Source organism: Sarcophilus harrisii, chromosome 5 (assembly GCF_902635505.1).
Source record: "Sarcophilus harrisii chromosome 5, mSarHar1.11, whole genome shotgun sequence".
In the NCBI taxonomy this organism is placed as follows: Eukaryota; Metazoa; Chordata; class Mammalia; order Dasyuromorphia; family Dasyuridae; genus Sarcophilus; species Sarcophilus harrisii.
The window spans coordinates 121785606-121807314 of NC_045430.1; the positions used below are offsets into that span (position 1 = coordinate 121785606).

At 34.7% G+C, this 21709-nt stretch overlaps 2 protein-coding genes across 8 annotated transcripts in view; one reads left to right on the forward strand and one right to left on the reverse strand.

The window, feature by feature from the left end:
- The window catches only part of INTS13 (integrator complex subunit 13), a 41852-nt gene extending 37587 nt beyond the window's left edge, over nucleotides 1-4265 (reverse strand). For 2 of the 3 annotated variants that reach the window (XR_004229560.1, XM_012550867.3), the window contains exons 1-2: nucleotides 4014-4263; nucleotides 2173-2407 (exon numbers count right to left, since the gene is read on the reverse strand). Coding sequence is in view for 2 of the 3 variants with exons in the window: in XM_012550867.3 (XP_012406321.1) it covers nucleotides 2173-2397 (225 nt within the window). In the remaining variant the exon portion in view is untranslated. Of the gene's footprint in view, nucleotides 1-2172; nucleotides 2408-4013 lie in introns of all 3 variants that reach the window. The other variant, XM_031938489.1, reaches the window with a different exon arrangement.
- A 549-nt stretch (nucleotides 4266-4814) lies between these two features.
- The window catches only part of FGFR1OP2 (FGFR1 oncogene partner 2), a 30673-nt gene continuing 13778 nt past the window's right edge, over nucleotides 4815-21709 (forward strand). For 2 of the 5 annotated variants that reach the window (XM_003771397.3, XM_012550869.2), the window contains exons 1-3: nucleotides 4914-5071; nucleotides 15293-15429; nucleotides 19243-19360. In XM_003771397.3, coding sequence (XP_003771445.1) covers nucleotides 15295-15429; nucleotides 19243-19360 — 253 coding nt within the window. In that variant the 5' untranslated portion in view covers nucleotides 4914-5071; nucleotides 15293-15294. Of the gene's footprint in view, nucleotides 5072-5428; nucleotides 5597-5623; nucleotides 5803-15292; nucleotides 15430-19242; nucleotides 19361-21709 lie in introns of those variants that run through there. The other 3 variants (XM_031938493.1, XM_031938491.1, XM_031938492.1) reach the window with 3 other exon arrangements.

Below are 21709 nucleotides of genomic sequence, written 5' to 3' on the forward strand. Positions count from 1 at the left end.
TTATACTATACAGATATTTTATGCATTTCTGAAAAATTTTTCTGTGTTGTCTTCTGGCCTTCACATATTGTCTGTGGCTTTCACAAAACTTCCAAATTAATTCCCATTTCTCATGTCAACCTGTGATATTTCAAAACCTCAATGGGTAAAGTCGAAATGTGGAAAGCTTAATTTTACTTTTACACATGTATACACACAGGAAAACATATGTATACATGCATAGTAGTATAACCAAATAGCTATAAGGCTGGCCTTAAAATTAGGAAGATCTATTTCCAAGTCATCCTTCTAAGATATTAGCTGTGTGACCAGCTATCAGTCACTATCCTCCCACTAGCCTTGTCAGCTCTCTAAAGATAAATTGCTAATCTACACTAATGAGGTAAATTTCCACATAAATGAAATCACAAGTTAAAACAATAAAACAAAAAAATATAGCTAAAGACATAGATAGATATATGCATATGTATGTACTTACATATATAACTGGAAAGAAAGAAAATGGTTAGGAAACAAGTTACGAAATATAACTTCCCAATTCAAGAACAGTTCAATCTTGCTAGTATCTGTGTCTAGTTTCCCATTCCCTAAACTGTGTGCTCTAGTTTCTGCTCTTTTCTTTTGATAAGGCTAGGGAACCCTTCTTAAACCAACCCCTGCTCCCTCTCTTAATGTTTCTCTGGCTTGGATTACTTGCCTTAGATATGTATGCTATTCCCTGGGCAATTTACAAGATACTCAGACTGATTTCCCTGACTCTAAGCAATATGTTTTTTATTTCTCTGGTACCCTTACCCAGGGTAAGGCTACCCTGGTCTGCCTTATGATGATGGCCAATTGACATTGGTGCAGAAAGTTTTCTGTTTACTATACTAACGAAATCACAAGTTCATTCCCTTACTCTACTAAAAAAAAAAAATCACAGATAATCTAAAATTCCTTTATATCTTTCTTTAGAATAGTAAAATATATACATTAGATTTTTACGTCAGACTCTATAATCTACACATTAGTAAAAGAAATCTGAAACCCAGCCAAATAATTAAAGACATGAAAGGTTCCTTCTTCTCCAATATATACATAAAGCAATTAGGGGGGAAAAAAATCCACTTTTGCATAATGAAGCTAACATTTTTGAAGATGTAATCCTGAATCATGAAGAAAAGTTCAACAGAAAATAACTATCAATCTTTGTAACAACTTTCAACTAACAGATTATCCTAATTTTAAAAAATATTTTAACTAAAGACCTACTACCATGCCCCTTAATGGTATAAAGATAAATCCTAAGGTTTTCACTGTAATGTGTAAACTCTAGTGTTCCTCACAAGCTAGAAAAACTTCGAGCTCAGTACCAGCAATTATGTCTGTTCATAGAGGAACGGCTTAACTAAGCACCAAGAAGCTCAACACCAGAAGGCTATTCATCAGCTGATGAATTTTTTTCCTACCACAGCAAAGTCACCAAAAAATGTTGACTAAATATTTTGTGCCTAAAAGAGAAATCAGTCTACTTATTGTTTCCCCTACAAGCCATGGAATCACTCTTGATACCCTTTGCAAAGGGTATCCCTTAGGACATGGAGTAGTCTCCGTCCTCAAATCCAATTCCTGGAAAATTTAGGTTCTTTCCAAGAGCAACTCAGTTGTTACCTCCTAAGAAGGCCCTTCCTGAATCCTTCAATTGTTAGGGTTCTCCACCTATAAAATTACTTTGCTTTTACTCTGTACACATGTTTTGTACAGATGTACACAAAACATGTACATCTAGGTGTACAATTAATTTCTTCCCAAAAGAATAAAAGCTTCTTAAGACTAAACATGGTTTCATTTTTTTCTCTGAATACTTAGTATCTAATACAGTCCTTAGTATAGAGTAGGCATTAATAAACATCTAAAATGACAAGATCATAACTAATTGAATTATGAAATAGTAACCCCTTAATCTTCTTTAGAATATAATTTTTCTAACATTGCCAAATTCTCTTAACTTAATTGTGGAGTTACATGTAAATCTCAAAGAGATAACTCTCATACTAACTTGAATAGAAGAAATACTATGATCTTTTCGGTCTAAAGCAATATCAATATAATTAAAATACATATACACAAATATAGTGTACTTCAAATTCATGATTGCTGGCACATTTGAGATATCAAATAAATACTCACCAGTTTTTTGAAAGGAAATATATCATACATAATCCTACAGTATTCCATGGAGGATTCTACTGAGCAAGTCCACAATGATTTAGATATGGGTGCCAGTGGTATGATTCCTTGGGTCCTATTTTTCACCAACATGTCAAATTCCACATGTTGTCGGCATGATTCTGCCATATAGGGACAATGATCCACAACAAATACCGTTTTGTGAGACTCAGAAAAAATTTTCATTTTTTTAAACCTGCAAGTAAAATTAAACATATTAGATGACAAGTTTTTAAAAAATATAAACAAATTCTAATTAGGATCTAATTTCTCTTTAAAGAAGACTTGGTAAAGGAGATCAGTAATATTCACTTTACAAGCTGGAAATATAATTTGCCAATATTTCAACTATGATCAAAATCTATCTCAATTTTTGGTATATGCCACATTATACTGAACTTTTATTACAATTGGAAAAATTAATCTTTATATTAGCTTTTTGGCTAAATTTGTCATGGGATTTAACATTTTGGGGAATATTTTAACCACTAAATCATAATGTACTCAAAATACATTCAATTATTGTCAACTCTCCATATAACATTCTACAGTTTGTAATGGTCTAATAGTCAAAAGAATTGAGATCTATGACTCTATGCAAATCACTTAACCTTCGTGAACCTCAATTTCTCTTCTGTAAAATGAGTTTAATGCTTGTATTACTTTGCATTTCTCTAGCAGTTTTACAAGGATTTACTATTTGCTTTGTATTTTTTTCTACAAGAATTCTGAATGGTAGATAGTTTTATCTTTTTAAATTTTTTTAACCTAACTTGTTATTTCATGAGCTTAAGAATCATCAAATGATGAATTCCTTATAGCATTGATGATTAGCTCTTGCTCAGAAACTTAAGTCTTCCAGATTTGCCTGGGTTATTGCTCAGGGTACAGCCAAATGATTTAGTAGTGGGACTTAAATGGAGGTTTTTCTGACTTTGAAACTTCTATTCTGTGAAATTTGGGAGAGGTAAAGCTTAATTATCTCTATTTTATAGTTGAAGAATCTGAAACTAAGAAAAAGTAAATTACTTTTCTGGGGTGCAGTAAGAATGTGAATTGAAATCCATAATTTTCAGAGTTTCATCAACTAAGTGTTTTATCAATTTAAAGTATTATGCTGCTATCATCTACCTATAATATATATTTTTAAAAAACTTAAGTTTAATACTTTCAGGTTTTATTCTTGAGAAATCATTCGAATTTTTTAAAAAATGGAAAAATTAAGCTAGTTTGACTTTTTTTTTTTTCTTTGCAACTTCTGATGATGAAAGATATGAACAAAAAAGCAGGTAACAAGATGACAATATAAGGTCTGGAAGAGAACAAAATATATTAATCAGCTTCTAAAAAATTAAAAAGTTGCCAATAAAAAGTTACTATAATAAAAAAATTAAAAAGTTAACTACCTGATGACTTTCCACAGCCAAACTGATATATAACCACTTTTTAAAAAGTGATTTGCTAAGAACTACTATAAAAATAGGTTGCCAGTTGTTATGACTTTCTGATCATGGGCAATTTTTTCAATTAAAAAAATCTGTATATTTGAAATTGATTTAACAGACCACCTTAGAAAAGCCTATAGCAAGGATACTGAAGGGTTCTTCAAAAAAAAAAAAATATTTCCACTTGGATTTGTTTTCAGATGCTATTTTCATTTTCTGCTTTCAAGTATTTCAGTTTCATATCGAACGTATATATATGCAAGGAGGGTCTTTTACAGAAGGAACTCAGGAAAAGCATTAGGGAAAACCGCGAAGTAGATGGATAGGATACAAACTTCAGGATAGAGATTCGCTTACTTTTATGCCTGCTCCTGTTGTGGAAACGAGTCAAAGGCTAGAACCAAAGCTCTCCTGGAACAGGCTGCTAAGGCTCAGCAGTCGGCCAAAAACGTCTGCTACCACCGAGAGGAGAGTATCGTATGTTCACTCATCTTCTTGCACCCAGGTCCCTTTCCAGTTTCATACATACATAGACACGCACGCAAAAACACAAACACATTCGCGCGGCGCGCGTGCGCAGCTGGTCTATTTCCCGCCCCTCACGTTCGGCTTTCCCTTAGCCCCGCCCCCCGGCTCCCGTCGAGCTCCCCTCCCCCTCGGTGGTCAGGAAGCCCAGGCCACGAAATACCGAAAGGGGGCGGAGACAGGGAGGGGGGAAAAAAAAAAGTCTCGGCCTCTAAGGGCTTTCTCCCCGATTGAGACCCCTAGTCACCCCTTGGAGTGGATGGTCTGGGCCGTCGGGGCACCCTCGCTAGCCTTGCAGCACGAACCGCAGCACCGGCTAAAACGCATCCGGCCCCCAGAGCGCAGAAGGCCCCCCCTTCGCCTGTTCTCTCTCGGCCCTGCTTAGGTTCTCCTGACAACGCTCGCGAGACTCACCGAGAGCCCGAGAAGAGCGAGAGGGAGGGAGGAAGGGAGGGAGGAAGTGGAGAAAAGAAAGAGGAGGGGTGAACCGTTCTGTGCCTCTCGCGGGAGTAGTCCAAGAGTGTCACCGGTCAAATCTCCGCGCTACGATCCAAAAGGGGAAAGGGGCACGGGTAAAGAAGTCTCGCGAGGCTTCTCTTGCCCCTCTCGTCCCGCCCCCCGTCCTCTGCTTCTCCGGCGCGGGAGGTTATGTGAGCAGCCCGCCCCCCACTCCGCGATGGGGGGTGGATCCGGCCGCCTCCTCTCGCTGCTGTCTCTGCCCGACTCTGCGGTCACCTGCTGAGGAGCCCTAACCCCGAGCTGCGGCTGGGTAGGGAGGAGCGGAGCCGGGCCCTCCGGGGGCAACCGGGGCCCCGCCGGCAAAACCCGCCCACAGCCAGACCCGGAGGTGTAGGCGGCGGCGGCGGCGGCGGCTGCAGCGGAGGAGGAGAGTAAGTACTGGCCCTCGCGGGCGGCCACGGCCCTTCCAGGCTTGCGTTTGGGGGGACACTAGTCAGCGCCTCACTCCTCTTCCGGGGCCTTCTCTTTCCTCCTCTCCCCGGTCCCGGAGCTGTGGCCGGCTCCGAGCCGCTCCTGGGCCCGGCGGAGAGGAGAGGCCTGGGGGTCGGAGCCCTAACCGTGCAGAGATCACCACTCCTCCCCGGGTGCTCCCGGTGAGGCAGGTGCGCCGCTGCCGACATACTGGAAAAAGAAAAAAATGGCATGGGTAACGAATGTAGAACGGTGTAACCGTCATTATTAAAGTACACAGAGACTCAGTCGGGTGTTGGATGCCCGGGTAACCCGAAGGCGCTTGGGTCGTGGCTCCGGAATCAGCACCGTGCCTTCTCAAGCCGCCGGCTGGCTTTGATACATATTGTCCCTGATACATGGCACACACTTCATCAGGCTTGTTAACTTGTAAACTTTTGATACAAGATTAATTTTGTCCCTGGTCAACTTTTCTCCGTGGATCAGTAAGTAGCGCAGGGCCCGGCACACAGCAGTTTAGGAAACATTTGTTTTCTGTACCAAAAGAGGCCAAAGAGAGCCTTACAGTCTACAGGAGAGACATGCATGCAAGCAAATACACACAAAGCGAGTCACATACGCGATAAGCAGGGAATTATTAAAAGCAGAAAAGCGCTGGAATAAAAGAGGTTAGAGAAGTCTTCGTGTACAGGTGAGATTTTAATTAGCTCTTAACTGAAGTCAGGAAGGTCAGTAGTTGAATCAGAGGAAGAAAAGATGACAAGATAGGAAAGGGTTCTCAAAGGTGTTTGAATACCAAAAAAAATTTTTTTTTTGTATTTACTCCTAGAGACAATAGCTACTGAAGTTTACAGAGTAGGAGGGTGGCATGATCAGATGTGTGTTTTAGGAAAATGATTTTAGTGGCTGAATGGAGGAGGGTTTGGAGTGAGGAGAGCCTGGAGGCAAACAGACTCGCTCATCTGGCTATTGCTTAATAAATATCTGTTGAATTTAATTTAATTGTAAAGAGGACTAGATTGAGAGTCTGAGGGAGTTTAATCTTGAAGGAAGCCAGAAAACAGATGAGAAGGGAAAGCTTTCCAAGCATGGAAAAGAGCTTGTCTCTGGAGCATCTCAGAGTCCAATATCATTGGATCAAACAGTACCTGGGAGGTCCTGGAATAAGTTTGAGTGGAAAGGTAGGAAGAAGCCAGGCTATGAAGAGCTTTAAAAGCTTAATTCAAATCTTATTTTGTCACTTAACATCTTTATGACTGAGTAACTTAATCTCTTCAGATGAGAGGCTAAACTGTGTGGTCTCTTAAGATACCGTATAGTAACTATTTAGTTACAACAGCCTTATGAAATATTACTATCACTATCTTCATTTGACAACACTGAGAAAACAGGATCTGAGTAGTTAAGTCATAGTCACACAACTAATTAGTATCCTAGCTGGAATTTAAACAACTAGTTCTCTTTTGACTGTAGAACCAGTACCTTTTCCACTCCTAGTAATGAGGTTTAGGATATTTCACTGTACTGGTGTGACACTTTCCATTGGTATCTTTAAGAGAAAGGAGCAAGAATCATATAGTTGAAAGAGAGTTAGAGACAGAGACCTCTTAAGAGTTGAATAGAATTTAGGACAAGAAAGAACCTTAGAGATCTTGTAATACAAATCTTTCATTTTATAGAAGAGAAAGTCCCAGAATAATCATAGAATCAATTCATACATTGTAGACACACAGAATCATATTTGTCTTGATAATCAAATGTTGATGGTAAATTGTTCTGATATTTCTCCTTTAACAAGCATATAGGGTGAGATTATCTATTAGCTTTTTTCTTTGTGGGCCTTTGTGTATAGGAGAATTTCAGTGGTTAAATTCTTTGAACAAACATTAAGTGCCTGCCAATTTGCAAGTCCCTGTGCTAGATTTTGAGTGAGATAAAAAGATAAATAAGAAGGGCACAGTCTTTACTGTTTTTTAGAGAAATTTTTAATAACCATAACTGAATAGTTTTAAAAGAAAATAGTTACTTCTAACTTAATATTCGCTAGGCTTTTCTCTAATGGACAGTGGATTAAAGAAAGAAAAAAAAGGACAAGATTTTGCTCTTTAAATTCTTCTTAATCACATAGGAAAACTAAGTAGCTGGCAATTACCATTGAGAGTGGGTGTTATGTTCTCTTTTATCAGAAACAGAATGTACTGAGGCCTCTGCCAAAAATGTCATTGTGCGTGTCATTAGGCTATAAGGTAGATGGGAAACTATGTGACTAATGCAAAAACAACTTTCCCTTTTAAGAAAATTTGTTATTCATACTCATCACAAGGAATTCTGGGGATGGATCCCCACAAATTAGTTGTTTAAAATAAAAATAAATTGAAATAGTTATCTTAATACAAACTTTCCTAAACAGTTTGTCAATCTTTACCTCTTTGTTCTCCCAATGGTTTATTATGAAATAGTATTTTATTGCTTACTTCTAAAGAAGGCAAATGTATTTTATTTTTTAAGAAGCAGTATGGAGGTGAAATTACCGGCACCAGCCTTGGTATTTGAAAGGTTTAGTTCAAGCTCTGGCTTTTGATACATAGTAGTTTCTGGAACTTCTTTTTAAGTCACTTCATTCACTTCTCAGTGCCCCAGGCAACTCTTTCAAGATTTTAAGTTTCAGGCTTCTTACTGATATACTTTGGTGTAAAGACTAACATGTTGATGAAATAATACATCTTGTCCAATAAAAAACACTGTACATGTAGCATTTTAATGTTTTATGGTTTCACTTTACAGGAAGTGAATATGCAAAGTGGTAATGGTTTCCCTAAGCTTTATTTTTTTCCTGAAGCATTAAACTATTCAGATAAAGTTCTTACTCAGTTCTTTTCCCTAAATAAAAGGTTTTAAAATTTTTATTATTATGTAGTATAGTATAACAAATTCCTTTATTTTTGTGTTAACGTTTGTTATTATATTTACATAATTATATAATATTAATATAATACAATTCCTTCTTTTTTATTCTGGGTTTTAATTGTGGTATTTTGATCACAAATTTTATTGTTTTTTTATAATATAATAAAATTAGTTTATGTTAAAGGATTATTGGATAATTATAAAAACATGTCTTATACCATTATATCACAATACAGATAACCTACAGGTAACCATAAATGTACACTACTATACATTACTATTCACATAGTTACATTGTTGTAGTAAAAAAAAAAAATAACAAAAATATCAGTATTTAAAACTTTTAGCCAACAATAAAACTTTTGTTAAAGACTTAAAGGGAAAAATATTTTTAGGAAGCTAACTTTGTTTGTTTGTTTTAATAGCTTTTTATTTACAAGACATATGCATAGGTAATTTTTCAGCATTGACAGTTGCAAAACCTTTTGTTGCATCTTTTCCCCTCCTTCCCTCTACTCCCTCCCTCAGAAACCAATACATGTTAAATATGTTAAAGTATAAGTTAAATACAATATACATATCCATACAGTTATTTTGCTGTACAAAAAGAATCAGACTTTGAAATAGTGTACAATTAGCCTGTGAAGGAAATCAAAAATGCAGGCAGACAAAAATAGAGAGATTGGGAATTCTGTGTATTAGTGGTGCATAGTCATCTCCCAGAGTTCTTTTCGCTGGGTGTAGCTGGTTCAAATCATTGCTGCTCTATTGGAACTTATTTGGTTCATCTCATTGTTGAAGAGGGCCAAGTCCATCAGAATTGATCATCATAGAGTATTGTTGTTGAAGTATATAATGATCTCCTGGTACTGCTCATTTCACTCAGCATCAGTTTATGTAAGTTTCTGAAATCATCCTGCTTGATCACAAATTTTGAAGAGAAACTCATGAGACTAACAAAGAGAATGATATTTAAAATAGTTGCCAGCAAATTTAAGTGGATTACATGCCTATTAAATATACAAATGTTAGCTTGAAAAACTACTGAACTCACCTTTTTTAACTGAAATTTTCTTAATCAGTCAACAAATATTTTAGTATAAAAACAAATTCAAAAGATTATATATAAAGTTATGAATTTTTGTTATATAATTTATTTTAGGAAGATATTAAATTTAACATCCCCTTTTTCTGTTCACCTTTGTGCTATACACTTTGCTTTCTTTGACTGCCCTAAAAATATGGTTCATTAAATGAAATAATGCTCATAAAACTCTTTGCCAACCTTAGCCCTGCTGTATACATGTCAGATATTAGTATAGAGTTTTGTTTTCTTCTTTACTTAAAAAAAAAAAAATATCCTATTAGGCAAATAATCTAAGAAAAGAACATCTTGACATTTTCATTTTGCCTTTCCTTTCTCTTAGGCAAAACTAGAGTGATCTAATATAGTGGTTAAGGGACTGAATTAGTAAATCCCTATTTAGAAAATAGCCGAAATTAGATGGAACAGAAAGTAGAGTGCTTTGCCAGAGTCAGGAAAACTCATCTCCCTGAGTTCAAATCTGGCTTCAGGCACTTAATAGCTATTACCTTGGACAAGTAACGTAACCCTGTTTGCCTCAGTTTCCTCATCTTGTAAAATGAGCTGGTGTAGGAAATGGCAAGCCATTCTGGTGTCTTTGCTAAGAAAATCCTAAATAGGGTCACAAATAGTCAGACACAACTAAAATTGTACAACTAATCTTGCTCTTGGGGTTTGAGTTTTTATAGGGTACTGAAGACCCGATTAAAATTAAATGTCAATTTATTTTTTTAATAAATAAGTCTCTAAGTAGTTGAACATTTGATTTGAAATATTTTATTTTTCTAAAATTTCTCATCTCAAGCCAATTTTAGAAATTATAGTATATTGTTATTTCTTTTTTTAAAAATCACTTTATATTTCTTATAATCCACAGTTCCTTTCAGTGTTTGCACCTTTTTGGGGGGGGGGAGTCAGATACATTTTATTATTCAGCACTCAACATAATGTTGGTCAAAGAAGTGTGTTAATGATGACTGTTGGTTGTCAACAGGAAATCTTTCTATTCAAAATGCACTCATTGAAGAATTATCTGTTGAACAATTACTGTGCTCAAGACATTCTAGGTTCTTTATGGGCTATCAAAGTAAATTAACCATATTCTCTGTCCTTGAGTTTAGAGGCTAGACTAGAAAATAACATAACTGTAATATAGGCAAGATTTAATGAGGTGTAAAAATAGTATCCACTTCAGAAATAAATTCAGAGATCTTATTGGGGGGGGGCGGGGGAGAGGCATTGACAGCAGTCAGGTTATGTTAGAATTTGCAACTACGTGTCCAAGTAAAGCAATTTTATATCACTTGTCATTCTTTACAATATAGTGGAGCTGTGTTTTTTTCTTGCTGATTTTTCATTCATAATATATCTATAATAATAATATATAAATTGCTTTAAAGTTTGCAAAGTGCTCTACATACACGGTATGAGTAGCAGCTACTATAGCTGGTCTATCTCTTTTCCTTAAAAGATTTTAAAACAAACTCAAGATTTAATTGCCTCAAAAAACTAAGGACTGGTCAGTGGAGTCGCTTCTTTTTCACCTGAGTACAAAAAGCTGTAGGAATTTCAGCCTCTCTGATGCTTAACTGGTAGACCACTACGAGCAGCTCAGAAACAAGAGGATCTGCATTCCTTTGTTGAATGTCTCCCCCTGCTATGATGAAATAAATCTTTTTGTTAGTGTTATATGTGCTAGAAATATTATATTTCTTATACTATTGTATGTTAACTACTAGATGACTTGCTAGAGTCTAGCCCAGCCCAAAACAGTATTCTTTTTTTTTTTAAACCTAACTTGTCAATATTTTGTTATAGGGAACTCCCATCAAGAAAATTTTTCTTTCTAATACAGATCAACAACTGTTATGCAATTTATAAAGCTTCCTGGAGGTCTGAGATGTTGTGATTTACACATCTTATGCCAGGCATTGTTGGTGTCAGAGATAGGTCTTCTTGACTTTGGAGCTATCCATGAAGACTTCCTGGCTATTCTAGCTAGTCTTATTATATTTCTCTAGTTTCTGATTGTTATCAGCATTTACAATAAAATTTCTAGCACTTACCTTTATACTGCTTTTCCTTAGATTTACCTACACAACTAGTTTATAACTTAAGACATTTATTGAGTGCTTTAATTATATGCAAGCAGATTCCAAAAAAAAAAGGTTTCTGTCTTCAGAGACTTAAGTGGGAATAGGGGCAGAAAGGTATAAGAAGCTAGTGAGAATATAGCATTCATACAATTAAATAAAAAGTAGATAATTTGAGTGGCAAAAAAAGCATAAATAATTGGGGAAGGCATATGAATTAAGAAATACTTCAAGAAAGAAGTTGCATTTTAGATGAGACTAAAGAGTCTAAAAGGCAGAGTGAACAGAGTACATTTCCACATTGGTAGATAATCTATGCAAAGGCAAAAGACAAAGCATGGAATGCCAAGTTGAAGAAACAGTCAGAAGACCAGGTTTGTTGGAATGACGGGAAGTGATATGAAATAGATCTAAAAAAGTTTGCCAAGAACTTTAAATGATAATTTGAGGAGTTTCTAGTTTCTTCTGAAAGGATTTAAACAAGAAAGTATGAGTGGATTTGTGCCTTAGGAAGATTATCTTCATAGCTAAGGATCAGGTATATTAGAAGAAAAAGTAGAAAGGAGAATCAATTAGGAAGCTACAGTAATTTCCTGGAGTTCAAACAAAGAATTATGAAAGTCTGATTCAGAATAATAGGTACTTCTGCAACCAAAGAAGAGGATGTTTGGAGAAGATGTTGTGGAATCAAGATCTATACAATGGCAATCAGTTCAGTCTGGATCATGGAGAAGATTGAAGAGTTAAAAGTGGTTGAGCCTAGGTGGCTGGGGGAAATTTGAGAGTCAACTACATTAAGATAATTGGTCCCACTGGAACTGAAAAGTTCTACAGAGAATGTGTAGAGAGAAGTGTTCTTGTCAGAGCCATATGGATATCCATATTTATTGAGCAAGACATAAATGGTGATTCAGCAAAGTACATTGAAGGAAATGAGTCAGAGATGTAGATGAACTAAAACAAAGCAACACAAGAATCATAACGTCCAAAGGATCAAAGTTGCTAAGAATGAAGTCTGAGAAAAAATACCATTGGATTTAACAGTTTGAAGTTATGGTAACCTTGAAGCATGTAAGTATAGCCCTACAAAATGGTAGAAAATGGGCACAGACCAATATCTTAAACCATATACCAAGATAATGGTCAAAATGGGTATATGATTAACATATAAAAGGTAATACCATAAGCAAATTAAGAGAGGGTAGAATAGTTCATCTGTCAGATTTATGAATAAAGGAAGAATTTAGAACCAAAGAAGATAATAGAGAGTATCATAAAATATATTATTTTGATTATATATATATATATATAAAATCAAAAAGTTATACAAACAAAACCAGTGCAACCAATATTATAAGGAAAGCAGAAAATGTGGAGGGGAAGGGTTGCAACAAGTATCCATGATAAAGGTTTCATTTCTCAGATATATTAGGAACATAAGTCATTTCCCAAATGATAAATGGTCAAAGAATGTGAACGGGAAGTTTTCAGACAAATTAAAGCCACCTATACACTCACATTAAAAAAAAAAAATGTTGTAAATCACTGTGGAGCAGAGAAATTGCATTAAAACACCTCTGAGATACTACCTCATTCCTCAGAGTGACTAACATGACAAAAAAGGAAAAAGCTATTGTTGGAGAGAAAGTAGGAAAACTAGAACATTAATGTATTGTTTGTGTAGTTGTGGATTCATCCAATCTTTCTGGAGAGCAATTTGGAACTATGCTCAAAGATCTATACAATTGTGCCTGGATATGGCATTGATCCAGCAATACCATTACAAGGTCTATATCCTAAAGATGTCCAAAAAAAAAGGAAAAAGGATCTTGTACAAAAATATTTATAGTAACTCTTTGTGGTGGGTAACAATTGAAAATCAAAGGGATGCCCAATGATGGAGGAAAGACTAAACAAACTGTGATATATCATCATAATGGAATATTATTGTGCTATGAGAAATTGACAGAATGAGTTCAGAAAAACCTGGAAAGACTAAAAGGAACTGATGCATAGTGAAGTGAACAATAATATTAGAACATCTTACACACAGTAGCAGTAATACTATTTGATGAAGAATTATGAATAACTTAGTTCTTATCAGCAGTACAGTGATCCAAGACAATCTCAAAGGACTAATCAGTGATCCAAGACAATCTCAAAGGACTAATGATGAAGCATGCTATCCACCTTCAGAGAAAGAACTGTGATATTGATTGAATACAGAATGAAACACTATTTTTTAACTTAATTTTTTTTTTCTTTTACTCAAATCTTCTTGTACAAATGTCTTAATATGGAAATGTTTTACATAATTCCAAATGTATAACCTACATCTGATTGCTTACCAGCTCAGGATAAAGAGAAAGGAAGGGATAGAATTGAAAATTCAAAACTTTAAATAAAAAATTTTTTTTTAATTGGGGGGAGGATATAGAGGGAGAGAGAGAGGAAGGGAGGGGAGGCTCTTTTAGTCATTTTTCAGGTAGTCCAGTGATTCTTAAATTAGCTTTCCTTGGTTTATTTTCAGTCTTTTGATTGTATTTTTAAAATTTCTTGTCTCATGGAGTCTTCAGCTTCTGCTTGGTCCATTCTATTTGAAGGGGCTATGTTTGCTTTTGGTTTTTTTAATAGTATTTTATTTTTCAAATACATGCAAAGATAGTTTCCAACATTCACCTTTGCAGAACCTTGTGTTCCAAATTTTTCTCCCTCCCCCCAAGACAGCAAGCAGTCCAATATACATTAAACAGGTACAGTTTTTCTAAACATATCCATATTTATCATGTTGGACAAGAAAAATCAGATTAGGAAGGGGAAAAAATGAGAAAGAAAAAGCAAGCAACAACAGAAAGGTGAAAATCCACATTCAGTCTCCGTAGTTCTTTGTCTCAATGTGAGATGGCTCTTTCCATCTCAAGTCTATTGGAATTGTCTTGAATCACTTCTCTGTTGGGTAGTGGTCAATAGTACTGTCAGTTGGTAGAGATGTTTTATACCCTACATGAGGTTAGACCCCTCTGTACCAGATCTGGGACCTCTTATCCTGACCCTTTCCCTGTGCTAGAATTTCTAGTTCAAGTTTAACTCCTGTTACCACTGCCCACAGACTTCTTTGCCTCCCTATTTTGTTGTGGGATGGAAAAACTCCCTGTGATTCTTACCTTACTATAACTTGGTTTTCATGATCAGATTCAATTTGGCATGTTTTCTAGATCTCTTAGAAAGAATTTTTTGAGGGAGAGCTTTCTATAGTTCTTCCTGCTATTCTGTCATTTTGCCTATGCCTCCCCCTAACTTCACTTTAAATGTCTGTCTGGTGAATCTCTGCCAAGACATAACTCCACAACTTCCCTCAGGTTTTGCTCTTGTCTTTTATCATTGAAGAATATTAGGGTAACGAAGGTATATACAGAGACAGAAGTCAGAGAAGGGAGGAACAGTTGGTGGTCCAGAGTGATTTTGAGTTAGGAAGAGAAAGGAAGAGGAAAGCTGACAAATGATTGCCTTCTCTCCACTCTCCTTCAATGAAGGACTGGAAACGATGTCGTAGTTTTGGGAAGAAAAGACTAGAAGTAATTATTGCATAGAATGTGATATTAAAGTCAGAGCAGAATAAAAAAATGTACAGCTGTGAAAGTTTCATTGAAATAAAATAAGGTACATTCACCTTGGTCCCCACTGGCTTTTTCCAGCAAGTTTCTTTTGTACAGGTGAGTATTAGCAGAGAAAGTAGATGATGAGAATGAGCTGCAATTAGGTTTACTGTATGTTGTTTTAGAATGACTCAGTGATCATATTTTGGTCCTAGATGGTACTGCACCTTCATTTTATAATCCGTAAGTGATGGGTTTTTTTGTTTTTGTAAAGTAAAGCTAAAGATATGGTTAAAAGAGAATAACAAAGATATTATTTATCACATGAGATGCCTTTTTTCCCCCTAGTGAATGAATTCTTCTTATAATATTGTTTTAGAGTCTATAACTAAATGTCAACCAAAAAAATGAAAATAAGTTTGATGTTAACTTTATGTAAGATAACATAACAACTGTAAAACACAAGCTTAATTTAACTTAATGTTATTCCCAATCCTTTAGAAATGAGCTGCACAATTGAAAAAGCTCTTGCAGATGCTAAAGCACTTGTTGAACGATTAAGAGACCATGACAATGCAGCAGAATCTCTTATTGAACAAACTACAGCTCTCAACAAACGAGTAGAAGCAATGAAACAGGTTTGTACATCTTTTTATATTATTTCATTATAAAAGGCATTTTAGATTTGTTTTGAGCTGCATGGTGTTTAGTTAGTAACCTATTTGCATCTGTAATTCTCTAGACGTAGAAGTGGGCAAACTACTGCTACAGGGTCATATCGTCATATCCAGGACCTGTGAGCTAAGAATCATTTTTACTTAGAAATGTAAAAGTCTTTCTTAGCAATCCTAGAACTTAAAAGTAGTTTAACATTGTAAATTAAGATCTCAGTTTTAAGCATTGGCATATATAACTCATAGCATTTAATTAATATTTATGTTCAATTTTAATATATTTGGATACAAAGTCTCACTTTTTTTCTTATAGTTCAGTTTCATACACTTTTTTTTCTGCCAAATGAAGTTTTATAGGATCATATAACTAAAGCTGGTAAGTGACTTTCAAAGCTACCTAGTTCAAACCCTTTGTTTTATAGAAGAGGAAACTGAAATGTGGGGAGGTTCAGTGACTTCCCTTCTGTGAATTTACATAGGCAGTCAGTTTCAGACGCCATATGTGAACTAGAATCCTCAGCTTTCAGAGGTCTTTATATCAGATCTCGTATGTTGTCTCGTATTATAGCCTATATGCTTTTATAATTTGACAAGATAATATATTTTTGTTCTTGCTGACATTCCTTTATGAAAGTATGAGAAATTGATACTGCTTATGATGAAAAGTGATTAGATGATTCTTTTTAATAATAGTTTTGCATAATAATGCATTTTTGTAGTCAACAAAAATGCAGTTAGAAGAGGTACTGTTATAATTTTTCATTGTTGGCAGGCCTATCTAGGATATAGATTCTTTAGAAACCTGGGCTCCAAAGCAGGATGCATTTAAAATGTTATAAATGCACATGCACATTTTCTCATATTTTAAATAGGATGTTTGCAACTAGTAATGTGCCAGAGGGATAGTATTTCCAGTGCTAGAAATTATTTTAATACATACTTCAGTGTTCTAATATGTTTCCTAATAGTTATTCTTTTGTCCTCGGAAAATTTCTTCACTTTTTCACTGTTCCCCTATAAATAAGTCTTCTTACAAAAAGTTCATTTAAAAATTATAGAGAGTATATTTTCCCATGGCAAAATAGTAGTTAGGTTCCCAGGCCAATCCACAAAAATAAATCTATAGTACCTATAATCACTATTCTGTATTACCATATAGAATCTAAACAACATATATAAATGGGAACAAGCCTTTGGAGTTCCAGCTCAAATACAATAATCTTTCCCTTTCTATGTGCTTGGTAGGGCAAAAAGGGAAGGAATCCCAATAAGTCCTTAGGATATGATTGATGATGTGATAATTTAGATTGGTTGGAGATTCTTAGCTTATCCAGTTTTTCAGCCCTGAAACTCCAAAATATAGTGCAGTACTTTATTTTCTCTTTTCTTCAGAGGTCCCTGGATATCATTTAATGCATTTTGAGTATTCATAATTTTAATTAAGTTCAATTCATAAAATTCTAAAGTTTTAGAACTTTTTTTTCCTTTTTTAAAATTTTATTTTTATATTCAGTTCTAGTTTTTCTTCCTTTCTTTGTCCCTTCTTTGTCCTCCTCATAGAGAAGGCAAGAAATTGTTGTTGTTCAGCCATATCTGATTTTTCATGATTCCCTTTTGAGGTTTTCTTGGCAAAGATACTGGATAATTTGCCATTTCTTTTTCCAGATCATTTTACAAATGAAGAAAATAGGGTAAAGTGAATTGCCCAGGGTTACACAATTAGTAAGTATGTGAGGCTAGATGTGAACACAGATTTTCCTGACTTCAGGCCCATCTAGCTGACCCTGCAACATCCATTGGGCATTTGAAATCATTCAAAATATATTTCCACACATTAGCCATGTTCTGGATGGGGGTGAAGGTAGAATTAAAACAAGAATTTTAAGAGAGAAAAAAAATTAGGTTTCAGTTTACACTCTTGAGTCTGTTATGTGTTTGTAAATAGATAGTATTTTTCATCATGAGTCCTCTAGATTTGTCATGGATCATTGCATTGATCAGAGTTACAGTCCTGGCTGTTTCTGTGCAAATTTTTCTCCTGGTTGTACTAACATTCTCCACTATTTCATGTAAGTCTTCCCAGGTTTTTCTGAAAAAAAATTTTTTTTAATACAACATAGTAATAATATTCTGTCACATCCACATGCCATAATTTGTTAGACCTATTCACCAGTTAGTTAATGCACATCCCCTCAGTTTCCAATGTTTCTTTTCTACAACAAAGAGTAACTTTAATGTTTTTGCACTTACAGGTCCTTTTTTTTTTTTTTTTTTTTTTTTTTTTTTTTTTTTTTTTTTTTTTTTTTTTTTTATTTCCTTGTACTATAGACATAATAAGCAGTCAAAAAATATGCATGGTTTATAGCTCTTCAGCTATAGTTCCAAATTGTACTCCAGAAGGGTAGGGCCAGTTCACAACTCTACCAACTGTGTATTAGTGTGTCTTTTTTTCCCCCTCTCTCTTCCAGCAATTGTCATATTCCTTTTTTGTCTTCTTAGCATCTGATAGATGTAATGTTAGTATCTTAGAGTTCTTCTGATTTTCATTTCTTTGATTATTAGTGATTTAGAGCATTTTCATATAATTTGATAGCTTTGATTTTTTTTTTTTAAACCAACCTGTTTATATCCTTTTACTGTCATTTTGGGAATTGCTCTCATTTATTATAAATTTGATTCCAATTCCCTGGTTGTAGAATTTTAAAAGGAGGAAATCCTCGTTTTACAAAATCTCAGCATTGACATTTTCGGATTTTAATATCATGTAAGATCAAATTATGTACTGCAAAAATATAATTTTGCAGCTCGGCTCCACTAACAGCAAATTCCCAAATAGAGTTCCAGGATCAGTCTTTAAAGAATTGAGCTCATTAGTCTTGGAAATTTTTTCCTTTGTCCCCAGTAATCAAATGAAATCATATCACCCCAGTAATAGACTGATGTCATTGTCAAAAAAAGTGCTGCAAAATAACACAAGTAATGAACTGTAATTCTCAATATACTTTGAAGATAAGTCAAAAGTTTTCCTTTGAAGGCTTTGGAAATTTTTCAGGAATGCCACTCTGATTTCTTAATGTAAGTCAAAAATAAAATACAGTTTACTCTTCAGAAATTTATTAGAGAATACATAGAATAGAGAAATTTACTAGAGAATACATATCAAGAATACATAAAGAGGGTCATGTAGTATAATAGCTTCTAACAAACTGGAATTAGTGCACAGACTAACATTTACAGTTTGTTGCTGTAATTTTGTGAAATAGTTAGTACATTTCTCTATCCTACTCCACTTAGCAATAATAATTGTATAAAAAAAGAACCAAGAATATTTTGTCTCATTTGCATGAATTATAGGAACATTCCACAGAGGATTTGTGCTATAGTGGATACGAGAATAGCATTTAACCTCTAAAAAAAAAACCTAGGTTCTATCTAGTCTTGCCTTAAGCATATGCAAGTCTTATACCCATGGGCAAGGAAATTAATAATCTCTCAGTACACAAGACAGCTTTTTATAAGATGTAGATGAATTGCTAAATTATATTTTTAGAGAGAAGGGAAATTTCACCACGAGTTCCTGAATGCCAGTAAAATCATAGCTCATGACCTCCTCATTCACTGTTCTCACTCTCCCAAAAAAGATCATTCAAAGAGTAAGATGCTTATTAATTTGTAAGAAATAGTAATGGACAGAAAAAAATTAGGTTCTAACTTTTTTCTAATAAAATGAATATTTATTTTGTAAAATTATTTTTCTTCTTCAACTTTTACAATTAGTATCAAGAAGAAATTCAAGAACTTAATGAAGTTGCAAGACACCGACCACGATCTACATTAGTTATGGGAATTCAGCAAGAAAACAGACAAATCAGAGAATTGCAGCAAGAAAATAAAGGTAAGTTAAAGTATTCCTAATTATGATAAATTCAGAGTGAATCCTCCATAGTTCTCTCTCTGGATGGGGATGGCTCTTTCCATCTCAAGTCTATTAGAATTACCTTGAATCACCTCATTGTTGAAAAGAGCCACATCCATCAGAGCTGATCATCCTATAATCTTCTATATATCTTCTATAATCTTCTTATTCCTGTGTATAATATTCTTTTGGTTCTACTTCAATCAATATTGGTTCATGTGAGTCTTTCCAGGTTTTTCTGAAATCAGCTTGCTCAAAATTTCTTATAAAACAATAATATTCCATTACATTCATATATTATACCTTATTCAGCCATTTCCCAACTGAGGGGCATCCACTCAATTTCTAGTTACTTACCACTACAAAAAGGACCACTGGATTTTGTGTCTTGAGTATCTTTCACCATAACAATATTTTTTATGGTGGGATTCCTTTGGGTTTTTCTTTTAAGTTTGCTTATTCTTCCAGTCTTTTTCCTGACTGAATATTAACATTAGAAGTGGGTTCTGCATGCTTCTAGAAAAAATATCTAAACTGGTCCTGCTGCTACTTCTTTTGAATATGAGTAATGTATTATTCCATGATCTTAGCTATAGTTTAAGCTGGTGACCCAAGTGAAGACTGGAGTATTTTCTCAATTTAAATTAAATCAGTAAATTTTGGTAGTGATTGGGTATAAGGAAATATTGATACAGCTAATTGAACTTGCTTTGTAATTATTTACTTAAAAAAAAATTCAGTACTTTAAATGTCATAACATTTTTGTCACTCTTAAAGTTTATATCAGAATTTTTTGTCCACTTGTTACCATTCATTTCCCCCACATGGTTATATAGTAGAATATATTTTTTCTGGTTCTGCTTTATTTGTTTTGCATTATTTTATAGTATCATAGAGTTTTAGAGTTAGAATGGAATTCAGTGGCCATATAGTTCAGTCCATGCCTGAATAAGTCTCATCTACTGCATACTTTCTCTCTTCTTACTCATTTTTTTCTTTGTTTCTCCTTAAGAAGGCAAGAATTAAAATACCCATTTTGTATGAATGAAGCCATAGAAAATATATTTTTATATTATTCATGTTATAAAAGAAAAAAAAGACAAAGAAAGAGGAAAGAAATCCATCATTTCTCTATCTGGAGTTTATAGCTTTTTTTTTTTTTTTTTTCCATTAAGAATTGTTTGAAATTGTAAAGGATCATGGATTATTTTTACAATCTTGCTATTTCTGTATGATTTTTTCTTCTAACTCTAGTCAGTTCACTTTGCATCAACTCATAAAGGTCTGTCAGGCTTTTTTGAAATCATCCCCTTCATCATTTTTTATAACACAAAAGTGGTCCATCACATTCATATACCATAATTTATTCAATCATTGTCATTTACTTTTCACTCCCTTCCATTTTAGCTTCTGATTCCTATCATTTAGCTGAAACTGTTCTCTCCAAAGTATTATAATTATAACTTATATGTATATAATATAGATATAATAAACATAACAGCTTATAATTGACAAATCTGATGGTCTTTTCTCAGTCCTTATCCTTCTTGACCTCTTTATAGGATTTGAGACTCTTCACACCTCTTAGATAATGTTTTTTCTCTGGATTTTTATGAAACAGTCACTCGTGATTCTCTTCCAATTTGTTTGGCAACTCCTCATTTTATTTTACTAGGTTATCATCCTTATGTGAGGGTACTACAAGATATATTCTCTTCTCTCTCTACACTCTCTTGGTGTCCTCATCAATTCCCATGGGTTCGGTTAGCCTCTCTGTGCAGATAATTCCCAAGTTTACTATCCAGTCCTGATTTTCTTGAGAGCTCCATTTCCACATCTTGAATTGAATGCACTGTAGGCATTTCAAACTCAACATATCCCAACTAGAGTTCATTATTTTTCTCTCCAAGACCATTTCCTTCCAAATTTCTGTTCATTTCTATTAAGTGAACCACTATTCTTCAAGGCACTCAGGTTCACATCCTCAGAGCCATCCTTTACTCCTCATTCTCCTTTACCACACATATCTATTCATTCATTTTCCCCCACAATATCACTTGTGTCCTTTCACATAGCCATTACTCTAATTTAGGCCTTCATCAGATCTTCCCTAGTCTATTAAAAATTGGTCTCTTTGCCTTTTCCTCCTCTCCGAGGTATCTTCCACAATCATGCCAAAGGGATTTTGCTAAAGCACATTTCTGAGTGTATCACTCTTGTACTCTTAACATAGCTCAATCAGTAGTGATTAGCGGGGGATTTAGAGTGTGGTGTCATATGCAAAAGAGAATGCAGGTAGAAGGATACAAAATGGTATACTCAGTGATA